The sequence below is a fragment of the Oculina patagonica genome, chromosome 10, assembly GCF_052425735.1.
Source record: "Oculina patagonica isolate OP01 chromosome 10, crgOcupat, whole genome shotgun sequence".
NCBI lineage: Eukaryota > Metazoa > Cnidaria > Anthozoa > Scleractinia > Oculinidae > Oculina > Oculina patagonica.
In genome coordinates, this window is record NC_135767.1 from 11,465,760 (window position 1) to 11,481,804 (window position 16,045).

Consider the following 16,045-nt stretch of genomic DNA (forward strand, 5'->3'; position numbering starts at 1 on the left):
AAACTATTTCGAAAACTGTTAAGTGAAGGGTTTTTTTCTTAGCTCAAGTGGCAGGCTGTTCTATGCTTGGTATGTTTGAACTGCAAAAGTTCTTCCACCATCAGTTTGTCTCTTATAATTAAAATAAGGGCAAAGTAAGTTGAAGTTCGAATATCTCGTGTGTCTACCATGCATACTACTATTTAACCTTAGACTCTCTTGAAGATATGAAGGCAAGACACCTTGAACCCTTTTATATGCAATTGCACATCTTGTCACTTTTGCATCTTCATAAAACGGAAGCCATTTGAGACGGTTTAACAGTGGAACGGAAGGGGCCGTTCTGTTGGCGTTTAGAATAACTCGCGCTGCCCTCTTTTGTAGCTTTAGTACCCTGCTAAGATTTTCCTTGCTACATGTTGTCCAAATGACATTGACGTAATCAAATACAGGCTTTATCATACTATTACAGTACACTATTCTCTGCTTGTGTGGAAGCATACTCCTGACTCCTGATCTTCTTTAGGATACCAATACGTTAAGAAACTTTTTTGCATACACTATCTACATGCCGCGTGTCAAGTATATATTTGAAAGAAAAAAAATCGTCTTGCAATTCCGCCATGACAATTTCGGATCTTCACCTTGGACATAAATACGTTTTAATAATACGAGACAGTTAAAAATTATTCACCAAAGTGGAGGTGAATAGTGGTGGTTCGCGGCTCGGTAAATATCCACCACGTTCACCGACACTGAGGTGAATAATTCTTTTAGTATATACCACACAAGTTGAATAACTAGCGGACCAAAGCATCACTTTTAGTAAACAAAGCGACGCACGAAGGCAGTTTGTTTCTCTTAAGCTGCTCGGAGGTGAATAGTATATTGCCAATCACCTCCGAGTTATCCAATCAGCACGCGCGTAAAGCACTGTTCACTTGTGTGGTTTATACTAACACATAATATCAGAACAAGCCGGCGAAGCCACCATTAAATTACCTACCGGCATTTGACTGTATGAATAGGTGTGGTCGGGTATTCCACCGTAGGAAGTCCGTTTCCATTTCCAATTCAGCTTAATATTTTTAAAATATGATCCAGGATATTCTTTCCAATTGCAACTACCTCGCTCAAATGTGCAAGGGATATCTGAGAAATAAAAAAGGAACCATTTAGGTTCCGATCCTTTTACACCGACTTAAACCAGTCATATATTACATTCTTCAACCAACAGATGTCCTTAAAATTATTCAATTACAAATTATTAAATAACCTTAGGTGTACGCTTTAAGAAGCTACGATCTATATAAAAAATGTCAGTCCTAAATATAAGTAAAATATAATTTACAGTGTGATTTCCTGAACCAGGCCACGTGGAACGAAATCAACAAATCAAATTTTAATGGGAACCTCCTTCGTAACCGAATCAAGAGATTGTTTCATCAGTGGTACAAAGACTGTTTGCATGAAAAACACATGTAGCCGCCATGTTTGTGTCCCTGTTTCGGGCACAAAATATGTTGGCCGTAAAAAAAATTAAAATAAATAAAGTGGATTAAAATAACTTAGAACTCATTCGCTTTCTCTTTATAACCGTATAAATATCAATTTTAATTTATTATCACGTCTGTAAATCGTTAATTTCAAAAAGCTTTATCACCGAAACGAGGAACTAAACTTTTAAGAAAATGCGCTTATTGAATTGGTTGACGCTTTTTATGTCTTACATATGTGAAGCGCGTACATGGGGTGAGGCAAGAGCGGCGGCAGCCAAAAGAGAAAATTGGAGGCATTCTGTGGAGGCGCTATGTGCCACAAGAAAAAAAAAAAAAAGGGGAAGGGGACAAATGGAAGCGAAAGGCTTTTGCAGGATTATCGCATTGGATTTTAGAATTTTGACGATGTCAGATGAAAACTCACCAATATATAGTTTCATTAACAAAGTCAAAGATGCAACACAATTGCGGGAAGTTGCGGACTTCTTGGGGAACTTTGTCCTCTTTACAGCAAGGCGCCTAAAAGTGTGACCACCTTTAATTATTTCACATTCTTTCGTGCAACCACCATCCAATCAGAAGCCAAGGACAGGTTTCAGTTGACTTCTGATTGGATTAAATCTGCACGGAAGAATGTGAATAAATTAAAAGTGGTCACACGTAGGCGGTCAGACGCCGTTCTTGAGCCGAACATGAGACTGACAGACGCCGAAGACCGACGGCGCGGACAGAGGACGGAAAAAAGGTGAGAAGACGGAAGCGGGCGCCAAGGGAAACGCACCGGGGGAAGAGGTGAGCGCAGAGCCGCATGAGACGCGACTGTAGGAGGCGGCCAGAAAGATCGGCATCGACCGGGCCTAGTCAGTTCGAATTCATCCCATTTTTTTCCACGATTTAGATTTGTCCATCACAAAATTTACACGTCATAAATTTGTTGATAAAAATTTGCCATCTAATATTCTCAATTAACGCTTTGATTTGTCGGTTGACCGTAATTGCACTGTAATATATCGCTTTTATTTAGAAATTCAATGTATACAGACAGTGATGCAACTAACAATATGGAAGTCTCCACTTGATATGGGCCCTGCGTTACGAAGCCTCAAAGCTGCGCTGATCTTTCCGAGGAGTTATCCAAACCAATATTGTATTTATATTTTTTGATAAAAATAAAAAAAATAAAAAAATAAATAGATTAAAATAAAATAAAAAAGGCTTGTAAGGTGCCATCATGGAGCATTAAGCTCTATAATTTTACTTTAAAAAATAAAAGCTAAAAAATCTTACCTTTATTTTCAACTCGCTGTACTTGTAAAATCATTTCACTAGAATACCATCCACCCAAAAGAACTTTAACAGTATTCCACGGAATCACTCGTTGTCTTGACAACGGACTGAGTTCTCTGGCAGAATACTTCAAAATTTCATATCCATTAGGATCTTTTATTGTGATGTACCTCATATTCTTCATCACCAGTAGCTGAACAGCAAGACCTGCATCTCCGTCAGTTTTAACGACCATTTGACAGTACACCTCCGGGTTTGAGTAACTCGCATATGGTGGCCTAAGGTATAAGAATAAATCATGGTCTTTGACACTGACCGTTGTTTCTGGAGAACATGGCATAACTTGTCCGTAGGTAAGACCATCCATCCAATGACCATCAGGCTCAATAAAATTCAACCCATGCTTATTGTTTATTGACGTAACGTTCTCAAGGGCAACATTTCGTTTGGTTATCAATATTTCACTCCCATTTCCCCCAGTATTGACCAAGGAGGTGTTTTTCAGGTATACTTCTCTTTCTGGAAACAAAACCTTGACACCACCTGCTGTGCAGTTTAAAATAGACAAATGATTCATTTCTGGAAGGTACTGGATTGTTTCAATAGCAGCAACCATCTTGCCGTGTTTTTCACCACAGTGCTCAATCTTCAGGTACTGCAGATTTGATGCAATTGGATACGATGTGTTTTTGTGCTCGCGAGTGAATCTTAAATTTCCCCAAGGCGTTCCTCCACTGCAGTTTAAAACAACTTGGCGCGACGAATTACGACTGCGGTTATGAAAAGAAAGCGAACATTTGTCAATCTCTTTTTCATCTCCATTGCAGCTTATCATTGCACTTAACTGCCCTGAACTAGTAGATACGTGAAAAGCATAAGCGATGGACGACGGTGCTTGATATCCGAGTTGTTCACATACCACTTTGGCGTTATTTCTTGCAAATGGCATGCTTCGGTTTACACACACCGGGGTCCAATTTCCATTTTGTAATACCTCCAAACGTCCAATCCACGGGAATGTTCCTCCTTTTAAACGAATCAGTATTGATCTCCCAGTTTGATTTTTCCTCAACAGAGAGAAAGTGACGGGATGATCCCTATTTCCAAGCACAAAGAGTGAACCAAGAATCAACATACCAACACCGGAACCAAACTGAACCTCAACACCAGGGTGAATTGTTAGTCGAGCGTCTGGCAATATAGTGAGATCAGAGGTTACCTTATAAGGGCTGTACTTAATCGGCAGGTGAAGGGCAGAGGAAATGCGTCCGCCCAAATACCCTTTTAAAAGGGTATCGAGGCTATCGCCTTGGTTTGCGCCTTGCATGACGTTTCCCTTGCTGTCGAGGAACGGAATAGAAACAGCTAACGCGTATTCGTAATTGTCCTCAGCGTCAAAGATTCTCTCCTTAATTTCAGACTCATCTTCACAACCCCAGAAGTTTAAGGACGCATTTATAAAGGTTGCGTGGGAAGATGCAAAGATGTTCACGCAGAGTTCCTTTGAAAAGCTCTTGCTGTTAAATCTGTTATAATGAATTGAAATTGTTTTATAATCCATCAGTCCGGAGATGTTAACTTCACAGGCCAGAGACCTTGATGTGTCCTTGGTGTTGTTCACAAGTGTATTGTTCATGAATGTTACATTCTTTGTCACCGTCTCCGCTCCTACACCTAAATTATATTCCAAATGGAGAAGAACCGCGAATAGCCCTTCGTTAGACTTGAAAATATTGCCAACAATCAAGACTTCCTTTTCCGTTCTTCTAATCTCCATAACGCCTTCATTTGAGTTGTTGTTGTCCTTGAAAACGTTATTTTTCACCGTACAAGGAGCAAAAGACTGTTCTTCTACATAAACCGATCGTCCTTCGTTTCCTTCAAATACGTTTCCATCAATGATCAACTCCTTTGCGCCTCCTTTGATGTATATGACGCCTTTCTCTTGGAAAAAGTTAAATAGGAACTTGTTTCTTCGCAAGAAGATTCCAGGTGAATAACGCGTATCGGTATATCGTGTTGTCATAATAACAGATGATTGAGTGTTGTTCATGAAAACATTTCCTTCAAATTCCCATGGATAAAACTGCGGGGATGTGTCGATGTTTATTACCGGTCCCTGGTTCATTAAAAAGGTGCAGTTTTTAAAAACTGCTTGAGCGATGCCAGGTGTGCCTCGACTATAATGGATTTTGGAGTAAATAGAAGTATCTTTGTTCCATCCAAAGAAGGTTTTGGTTGCAGAAAATCTCACGTCTTCATAGTTACCATACAGATAAATGCCATATCCCTTGCTATAAGTAACACTGCTATTTAGAAGATGGACTGATTTCTTACCATCCGAAACTATGTAAAGTGCATTGGAGGTTGTGTTTGAAACTTTCGTATTTTCGATGTTAACGTTGCCAGAAAACGACGAGAGTGTCACTCCAACCTTGTTTCCAATAAAGGAACAGTTAAATAGGTTCAGGCTCTTAACAGTTGAAAATCGCGTCATCAAGCCGTTATCCAGTGAGTCTTGTACGACTGAGCTTTGGATTTCAATGTTTCCGGAGTCCTCACCACCCAAATAGATTCCGCCTTTGGCATTGCTTATAAAGTTACTTTTGGAAATGATAAGGTTCGCTGATTCAAGCTCAGTTTTGCCCGTGTCTATGATTTGAAAAATAAAGATAGTGATAAGTACACAAAAGTGAGCAAAAAGTTAATGTCGTTACAGTAACCCAAGATTAAGATGATATTACTAAGACTAAATTGTACAACACGTAATGGTTCTCTCAGCGTTGCCACTTTGCCCTGATGGGTGGATAAATATTGATACACATTATTAAGACAACTCAATAGTCTAGTCATAAATTGCAACAGTTGTGAGGGGAGCTGGTAGACAGGATGTTCCTAAGGAGAATTAAAATGAGAACTCAAGGGTACGTCGGTGAAGACAACAACTGCATTTTTAACCAAGTTTACTTCCAATTCTTATGCTGCCACTTCGTGCGTTCACAAGGAAGAAATTCTTCACGTATGCCAAACAGAATTTCCCTGAACGTTTCATTTTAAAGGAACTTCAACTTGATAATTTCATTATCTATCTAGGAGGCCAGGAAATCTCATTAATTCGATGAAAAATGAAAGGATGGTATAGAATAATGCTCAAATGAACTAACACTGCAAAGAAACCGGAGTAGTTCAAAAGGCAGCAGAAACTTTCACGCCAAAATATCAGAACATCGCCTTAATCGAATGAACAATGCAAGAAAAGTGAGAAAAGAGAAAAAAATGCCCGAGGGAAAAAAAATGCAAAGGGCAGTAAACTGAAAAATACTAAAAAGTTATACACAAGTTTATAAGCTACATCTCCGACAATGGGCCTTGCGGTGTGTCTTTTTCGAGTGGGCTATTTTTAGAATGGCTTCTTCGCGAACCAGTGACCAATCGCGTTGAACCATTTGCCGTTCACGGCTTTTGATTGGCTAAAAGAAGAAGCGCTTGGGTTTGTTTTCTTAATTAGTTCCTTCATCTTGACTGCCCTTTTCTTTTGCAAGATCACAATTTACAGAACATGTGTGTAGCTTTCAGTTGAATGTTTGGTGCGAACATTTTTTGGCTGTTCAGACGGTGGGGGATGGAATTGTCAAAACGTAAAAAGGACCCGAACACACTATTTGCAAAATGTGTAAAATGAACTGTACTGTAAAATCATAATGTATTAAACATCACAATTAATGTAAAACTTACCTTTGATAAGAAACAGCAAAAAATGCACTGTGCTCCGGTAATTGTTAAAACGAGATGACCATTCAAGAAGGACTGAGCTCGAGTTTGACTTCCACGCAGGGCGGCTTGACCAGCTTAGAATGTGAATATCCCAGAGAGTGCTTGATGTCTTGTTTAGTCCATTGTAAACGTGAAACGCTTCATACGAACTTATATCATGATGGATAAGTTGCATGCCAATGCTATAATCCTGCGGAACTGTGATCACCATTTCGCAACCACGGCTGCTTTCTGCTGTTACAAGCAAGTAATACACTAGGCTAGAATCATCAATAAAGGTATTATTTTCAGAGCACATGTGGATATTTTTTTTGACAGTCGTATCCGCCATTTTGAAGACATGGGAGTTGAGGGGATTCCAATTATAATTATACAGAAACCCATAGCCTTTCGTGTTTACAACATTAGTCGTCATGAGGTTAAGAAATGGAGTTTCCAGCCGTATCCCATCTGATTCGGTATTTGTTATTGTTGCGTTCATGATGTCGTGAGAAATTTTAAAGGGATCTGGATACATTATTTGCAAGCCAACAGCGGGCGAATTATCCACGAAGACCTCGCTGATATTGTGGTGACTGAGGTCCACCCTTAAGGCAATACCAGGAATACTTAGGTCGTTTCTGTAGGCAAAGCCGGCGTAGCTTATGTCGAAATTCTTGATGTCACTTTTCTTTGGTGCTACTGTCAAGTGAACGCCAGCCCAGTATGGAGTTTTGCAAAGGATATACGCAACATAGTTTGAGCATGATGACGAAGAGATCCAGTTGTTCCTGTTACAATGCACGATGCTGTCATTTTCATCTGTGTTACAACGAACATTGTGGATAAAAGCCTTTTCATTTCCACTGGCAGAACGATAAATGGAAGTACCAGCTTCATATCCTAACTGCCTGCATACAATTGTGGACTCGTAGTAATATCTGCTAATGCATACCGGCATCCACCCGTTGTTGAACCATATTTCAAGTCTTCCTTCCCATGGAGCAGGTCCTCCAGCCAGCCTTGCCTCCTTCTGCAAAGGCGTCTTTGGAATGAATTTGACCCTTTTACTCTTAGTACCTTTGATGACAACCTGTCCATAAACAATGAAAATGGCTTGCAATGGAAATTCTAATGTCACGTTTTCTTCTATAGTGAGAACTCCTTTAGGTAGAACTATGACATCACTGGTTACTTGATAAGTGGCACTGTCTTTCGGCAAGGTAAACGGTTGATTTAATGTTCCTCCTAAACTGTTTCTTTTCAGAAAACAGAAAGGTCTGTTACCATTATGGACCACAAGATTGGAAGAATTAAAGGAATCTAGAAATGGGTAGTACTGGACCTGTGCGAGTTCGATTCGGTCGCCGAAGTCGAAAATCCTCTCCTTTATTGCGCACTCGTCTCTTGTGCCCCACCAGTTTTCTCTTGCTTGAATAAATCGTTCGTGATCTTTAAGCAGAGTTGCCATTTCGTGAGGAAACAAAGGGTTGAAAAACGAATTGTGCTCCACGATGGCGGTCCCTTCTTTCACGGCTAGAACGGCTTGTGTTCTAGTACGGACATAATTACTAAAGAACGACTTGATACCTCGGTTCTCGAGAAAGGTGTTATTCTTGAAGACAATGTGGCGCTTTTGGGGCAAGGCATTGTAATCAACAAAAACAGTATATTCTCCTTTGTTCTTGATGAATGTGTTTGATAGAACTGTTACATTGACGGGAGAAGAGCGATGGCCCGAACAGCTGTAATAGTCGTAGTAAGCCACCTTCATCGCATATCCACTATTGTTTTTAATGTCGTTATCTCGGAAGACAGCACGCAGCTCGTACCATTCGGGACCGTAGATATACAAACCGAATTTTTGGTTTCCCTGCACTATGTTTCCATCAAATGAAAGTTGCACGCGTCTCCTACGTGTATAGCTACTTCTGCAGCCAGAATTGTAAAGCCAACATCCACCAAGAGCGTTATTGGCAATTGTAGAGTTTGCCACAGTCACAGTATAGTTCTCAGCACCTTGTCGAAATTGAAAGGTCAGATAAAATGCGATACCGTATCTGCTGCTTTCTAAAACACTGCAGTTTTGAAGATGAGCTGATTGAAGTCGAGCGTCATAAGAATCGGCGAACCATAATCCGTTCCGTTTGTTTCCATGAACAAAACAGTCTTTCAACCTGAGCTGCCCCTCTTGAGACTCTAAGTAAAATCCATCAATGTGGTTACTGATAGAAGTCCAGGATTCTATACTTACGCTGGTGCCTCCCTTGATAACAAATATACCTGTTTTTAAGTTATTAGAGGTGGAAATCTTTTTAAAGTTGAGGTTTCCTGTCAAAACTTGATTAACATATACTCCATGTAAGGTATTTTCGTCAAACGAAGAGGATGTTACATTCAAGCTGATGGCTTTTACTCTTTCAAAGTGAGCTCCATGCTGGGAATTTCCCAGTGACGATATGTCCGAAAGACGAATTTTACAACCTTCGCTAAAGTCCTGAAAATGGATTCCCTCACCTCCACTGTTTCGAATCAACTGAGTGTTGGAAATATTTACAGTAGAGTTAAGCTGTTTTGATATGAATAAGCCATGAGCCGAATTCTCGTCAACGTAGCAGTCAGATATGAAAAGTGATAGAGTTCCTGCAAAGATTATGATTCCGGATTTTTGGTTTTTCAAGGAGCGAACGGATTGGAGGACCATAGATCCAGACATCTTCTCTATGTGCACGCCTCGATTTGTGTTATGTTCAAACACCGAAGATACAACATGAAGTTTCCCGTATGCTTCGCTGATGTGTAGGCCATCATCACCGTTTCTTGAAACCACGGTGCTAGAGATTTGAGAATGACCCATCAGATCGTATATTCTTATTCCGGTCTTAAAGTTGTTGGAAAAGTTGCTGTTTGATATTGTTAGTGATGGTAGCGAACCTAAATAAAAACAAAATACAAATATTCTTTATAAGACAAAAGTGAAAATGATTTAATTGTAAAGCGTGTTAGTCATAATCTATGAATCTGATATCATTTTCAAGTACAAGGTATGCGTCATGAATAAGGTAATACGTTAAGCTTTTGACATATTTTAAATGAGAAATTATATACTTGCAATTATACTTAGCATAACGTTTGCTTTTACTACTCATTTCCGTAACTGAAAGCTGCGACGCGCTTAACAATGTGTTTACGTATGGGAAAACAGCTACCTTGATAGGAATGAGCGTTTATTCGTTTGTCTCAGGAAAGGATCCCTTCGAGATTTTGATCGCGACGTTTCGAGTGCAATACTGCTAGTCTTCATCAGGCGATGAGGTCGATCGTTTACCCGTCGCTATTTATGCACGTTGGTTCGCTACTATTGGTGCATTTCGATCCTCATTATTATTCCGACTAACAGATGATGTTCCCTCAGAGGTCCGTTTTTAGTTGAACGGCTATGTTTTTTGATCGTAGGTATCCATGCCTCAGGAATTTCAATTCCGCTGTCTCTATTGATGTTATAAGGATGAAGTCTTATTTGGATAGCCAATAACTAACGAATAAACATTCATTCCTATCTTACACCACGATAAACAATATTGGCATCTTTAATGACAGCTACCTTGATCTTCGACTATAATCATTTCCAAATTAGCAGGAACTTTGGAATTGCCTTTTGAATAGAAAGAAAGTTCCAAAACAGAACTAGGACCAATTTTTATTGTCTTTCCATTGTACTCATCTGTGATCGTACTGAGGAGGGTTTTGTTCTCTGTACGTCCATCTGTAACACTGAGCTCAAAGTCGCTTCCATTAATCAACCGAAAATGCACGGTGAGTGTTCTTCCAAATTGAGCTCTGAAGACCTACAAGGTAAAGTTATTTATATAACAAATTAGGATGAAATGTCATTTTTTTTTTTACCCCAACCTGTGTACAGCCGCCCCCGGCCCTCCCCGATTTTTTAAGGGGAGGGGGCCGGCTGTACCCAGGCTATCTTGCCCTCAGCCCTTATGCTAGTAATGCACCTATTAACGGTTTGACCCAGGATAGGGGGGGGGGGGGGTGGGAAGGCAAAACCAGGGGAATTTGAATCCTGGGCACCCAGAATCGAATTCCCCACTCCTAGCACAAATTTCTAACCCAGAAGACCATTTTTAAAAGATTTCAAAATCCCTTCCCAGGGAGAGCTTCACGATTTCAAATTCCCGTGGGTTAATTGGTCAGAATGATTGCTTTGGATTGTGAGTCTCTTCGTGTTGGTCACATTGATTGCTTTGGTTTTGGTTTTATGTCACTCGCTTGAAAACCACTCTTTAATACGGTCATGTTTTACGTTCTGTAAATACAGTTGTTTGTTTGCCAAGTAGAATGAAGCTGTAGGTTGTTGTTGTCTGTAGATTGGTGCGCTAGAGGAAGCGAATTTTTTTTTGCGAGCCATTAATGATCATCAACGTTATTGGCCGTTTTTATGCTAAAGACGTTAAAGCTGTCTCAAGACGACATTAGCGTTTACTATAAAAACGGTAAATAAGACAGACGCCTTTAACGTTGTGGCTTTAACGTCTTTAGTAAGAGCGTTGAACGCGCTTTTTGGCTTTTTTCAGCGTTAAAGCCGTCTAGTAAAAAAAAGGGGGGTCGTTAAATATTATTAAAAAAAAAAAAAAACAGACCTTTTTTTTTGGCGTTTTTTTTTTTCCTTCCCCTTTTTTTTTTTTTTTTTTTTTTTTTTTTTTTCTTTCTCTTTTTTTTTCCCCCTTTTTTTTTTTTTTTTCCTCCACAATATTATCCTCTCTAAAAAAAAACATTCAGAACTCCAAAAAAAATAGATAAATGGATTGATTTTCACTGCAAGGTTCCATTTCATGTAACTGCAATGGGATAATCAATTGGAGGTTTGAATTAAAGATTACCCCCACCTAGTTATCTTTTCAATATTCTAAATACCCACAACTATCTCGAGAACTATTCTTTCTCACCTGGCTGCAATTAACCGGCAAAGCTTTCCCAGATGCATTAAGAACAAAAGGAAAAGAAGGTTCTCCTGGAATGATTGAACAAAAATCCACCACTTCTTCAATCCGCTTGTAGACAAGACCATCCCCGAATCGTGTATCCTGGACGGTGACGTTGTCAATCACGACTTTCCCTCTGGAGCTCTCAATGTTTATACCAGCCAATCTCGATCGAAGGATGGTGGAACCGGTTATACCCAGATGATTTTCGAGTTCTTTCACCAGCAATCCCGAAGCACCGTCTCTAACTGTAACATTTATCAAATCCGGTGCCTTTTTCAGGGCTTTAATGCCTTCAAAAGCATTAACTATGTCTGCGTTCTCCAAAGACGAGTTGCCTTGTCTTTCGGAAGAATTACTTGGAGCGAAGTAAATGCCTTTCCAGTAAACTGTCTCGACCAATAAAGGAATTAGGGTGTCACATTCCAGCCCAACGTCATAGTCATGAACTGTCGAGGATCGCACGAGAAAAATCAGTGTTATTACATGGTGGGAAAAAATAAAATATAAATTCGATCAGTGATGTTTTTACATACTGTGTCTTTGTTCGCTAAACTACTTAAGCATATATAATTCTGAAATCCAAACTATTCAGTGTACACGTTGCTCCCCAAAGAAGATTTATTTTACCATGCTGAAACTTTCAGTTGCTGTTCATTCACCCCTTTCGGAAATTTTGATATGTCAACCATGTGTCCATGAAATTTGACGGTTGCCATAGCAACGTCATTATTACAAGCAGCTCAGGACAAAAATCGTCATTTTTAACATTTTTCTTTATTTTTTCCAGTTTTTGTTTTAAAGAAACCGTACGATTTGTTTATTTTCACATTCCATAAGCATTCTGGCTTGATTTTGCATCAATTTTCGTTATTTTCTGACTTTCTAAGAAAATGGCGAAATCCAAGATGGCGGTTTTAATGACGTCATACGACGTCGACTTCATAGCTAATTAAAATTACGTCATCATGTAGATTAAGCTACGGCCTTTTTGTACAGAGCAAAATAATTTTGCTGTGCCTTTTATATAACGATAACTCAAGGAGGGGTCCATCCACCCACCCACCCCCACCCAATTGTACCCTTGTACGATGGTGCGGGTAAGAATTTGCTTGTACGACCGAGGGTTAAGGTTTGCTTATAATTTTGATTTTAAGATACCACAATGATAATAATACTGTAGTAATAATTACTGTAGTAATAATTAGGTTTCTTCTCAGACCTTGTTTTATAAGATTCTCGGAGTTCTTGACCTTTATGATGCCCCCAGGATTCTAAATGAAATAATTTAAGGGTACATTCACAAGAAAAAATATCTTTCTCGTTCAGACAGTTTCACTTACTGTTAGTTTTTAATTAGCCCTTCACGAAATAGAATACCCTATTTTGATAAGGCCATCTAAAAAGCTAGGGAATAGTAATGGAGCCAAATAAATTGATTATACATATATAACATTTTGTTTCTTACACCCACTGTCAGTTTTTTACCTACTCAGGTCCGATTGTTTCGTACACCAGGATTTTTTTCACATTTACGTTGACACTGTAAGGCTGAAAACATACAGAAACCTATTGATTCCCTAACCTTTTTCGTGGCTGTTCATTTAAAGCTAAGATAATATTAAATCTAAAGGTAACTCACAACAAGAACGCGAATAGTAGCGACAATCCCAAAGACTCTCTTCGTTTCCTTTGCACGAAAGATCACTCATATAGACTGGGCCGCTTCCAGGATGTTTGTAAGTCCTCTTGGCTCCAAGGAAGCCAAGTTGCCGACATGCCACTCCCATTTCTCTGAAATCCCAATTACTCCAGCGGTCACAGATAGTTCCCCACTGTCCGTTCCTTTGTATCTCTAAACGACCGTTGTTGTAAGACGTACCATCTACAAGCCTTATCCCAGGCTTGTAAAATCTGTCTAAGTTGGTGCCATTGCAATGTACCGCATCTTTACAAGGAATCGCTCGAAACGTTATTAAGTCTGAAGGCGTGCCCTTTGCATGTAACGATCCGTGAACTCGAACGCCAACGTTTGGGACAAAACGTACTTCAGTACCAGCCTCTATAGTAAGAGTTGCATTTTGGGCAACAACCAAGTCACTCGTGACCAAGTATGGACCATCTGCACGACTGAGGGTCTGGTTACTGACGACACTGCCGTTTACTCTTTGATAATTTTTGTTTACATTGTCAAGACTTCCGTAGGTAAAGCAGAAGAGTGATAACATCCACAACTGCAAAAGCATCGTGGATTTCCTCACACTTGGGGTTTATATCAACGGCAAGTAGTTACTACATTTGTTTGTCAATGGGCCTGAAATACAAAGCGATGAATTACTTTAATAGTATTAATTTTAGTCTTAACATTTTTTGAGTTGTTGGAACTAACTGGGGGAAGGCAGGAGACCTCCCTCTCTTGAATAAGGTGTTTAAGTTTGTCACATGACCCAAGCACAAGCGCGAACGCAAAGGACAAGCCTGCGGCGCCGCGGCAGCCCAGCATGCGTGTGCGCGGGGCCGCCGGAGAACAGCTGTTGGTGTGCTGCGCGCTAGTGAAAACCAGGCTTTACTTATGCACGCATTTAATTATGTTAGTGTTCATAGTGGTGATGTGCTTTTTACGACGCGATACATGTACCCAGCTGAAAAGATGAAAAATTCAACGAAGATATATGCCATAAAGAAATTTAGGGATCAACAGAAAGAATCCAAAGATGGGAAGAGAAGATATGCGCACAGGCTCATCATCCTATGTTTGCCGGGCACAGCGTGCCCTATAAATATTGATATTTATTCACTAATTGCTATTGTAAATTTTAAATCTTTCCTAAATCGGCTTTTACGACTTGTATTTTTAATAAATTGAAGTAGAAATATTTTCGTATCGTTTAGGTTTGTTTTTATGCCGTTTTCGTGGCTATTTGAAGCGCGCGAGAGCAGTTCTAGGAGATTTTAGTTTTCGAACCGTGTACAGAATACAAATATCAACATAAGGCATGCAACTTCGACATCGAAGAATTGGGTACGGCCGCCTCCGTAATGTAACCAAAAAAAACTTTATTTTTCTAAACTCGCTTTCATAGGAGATTCAGTCCTTATTAAAAGAACAGTCTTCGAGCTATAGTCTAGCCTAATTAGAGTGCAATCGGTTCGCGCCGTTCTTCTAACTATGCTCAAAGTAGCGGGAATATCAACTTAAGTAGTAAAATTGACTATTTACGATGATCGGAACCACCTACGTAGACAATTTATGCAATTTTTGCTGAAATTGTTAAAAATTACTGCATTTGCCCACTCCTTGAAAGCCAAAAACTTCCTCTGGGGTACCCCAAAGGAATACTCATTGGAAATCACGACGGCGAAGCCGAAAACGTGACCTTGGAAACTAATTTTGTCCCGCATCAATTCATAAATTCTGCAGGTGTCAAGTTTTGCTTAGATTATTTGACATCGAATTTTTCGTTTCTCTCATACAAACCCTATTGTTTGCACCATATTCACATCTCTGAAAAAGGTTCTCCGAAACTTTGACAACGAGAGCTCTCAGTTTAAGAAGAATGAAAATATCGTCATAAATATTTGAAGATGAATGGCCAATGACAATATTTTATGTTTTCAATTTCGGGAATTTCATCACTTTATTCTGCGAATCGTAGCAACAATTTGCATTGATAGTATTCTGTTTGTAAACGATCACCAGTTGAAATTTTCTTCTTTTTCTCTCTTAAAAGAAGGAACGAATAGTTTTTAACCGTGCGTAACAGTATTCTAGATAAGTACCATCCCGGCTCTAAATTAAGAAGCGTGGCCATTTCATCTACAAAGGAGTTTCGATTCCTACCAGTAACGTAATCCTCGGTCTGTCTTTGTCGTGTGTTAGTGGCATCTCAGTGGCATCTTCAAACTTTAACAAAACAAAACCAAACAAAACAAAAAAAAATCGGCCAATTGTTTTAGTGCATTCTAGTTGAAAAATGTATCCTCTCCTGTTATTTTCTTAGTTTTTCAGGTTTTTGCAGAAAATTTAGATGAAAGGTTAATTTTAAACTACTGGGGGATTAAATGAACCTCTCTGTGTCAACTACTTAAAAGATTGAAATCCTGAAATGGCATAGGTCATTTTCTTAGAAACCGTAAAAAAAAATCTTTAAAAATGGAACCTGCATTGTTTTGATACAATCTGTTTCTTGGAATAAAAAGTGTTTCGGAGCGACGTAGACATTACAGGTTGCGTTTAAAGAAGAAGTGGAAATTTCTGTACAAAATTCAAAAGTGGCAAAAGACAACTTTTAACAATTATATATATATAAATTCCAGCATGCGTGACTGTTTGTTTTCGGGCGCGCCAGCATGTCACGAAATGTAATTGTCATTGCTAATCTCATATATAGTTTCCTCGGCTCCCGAATGATTGTTTCAAAAATGTCGAAATCTGTCGGTTGTATTGTGCGAGTTGAAGATAAACCAGCACTTCTGAGCAGAGCCTGACATGGAATCTTAGAAATAGAGGTGCTTTGAGAGATAATTTTT

The 16,045-nt window shown here is 39.3% G+C and overlaps 1 protein-coding gene across 1 annotated transcript; it reads right to left on the bottom strand.

The window, feature by feature from the left end:
• Positions 1-572: 572 nt before the first annotated feature.
• On the bottom strand, positions 573-13,802 carry LOC144628467 (protein bark beetle-like). Its single transcript, XM_078486561.1, has 6 exons — positions 13,158-13,802; positions 11,480-11,964; positions 10,123-10,366; positions 6,501-9,452; positions 2,766-5,417; positions 573-1,131 (listed from the first exon to the last, which is right to left on the bottom strand). Exons 1-6 carry the CDS (start codon positions 13,759-13,761, stop codon positions 935-937), a joined length of 7,134 nt encoding a protein of 2,377 aa, XP_078342687.1. The 5' UTR covers positions 13,762-13,802; the 3' UTR covers positions 573-934.
• Between the last annotated feature and the right edge of the window lie 2,243 nt (positions 13,803-16,045).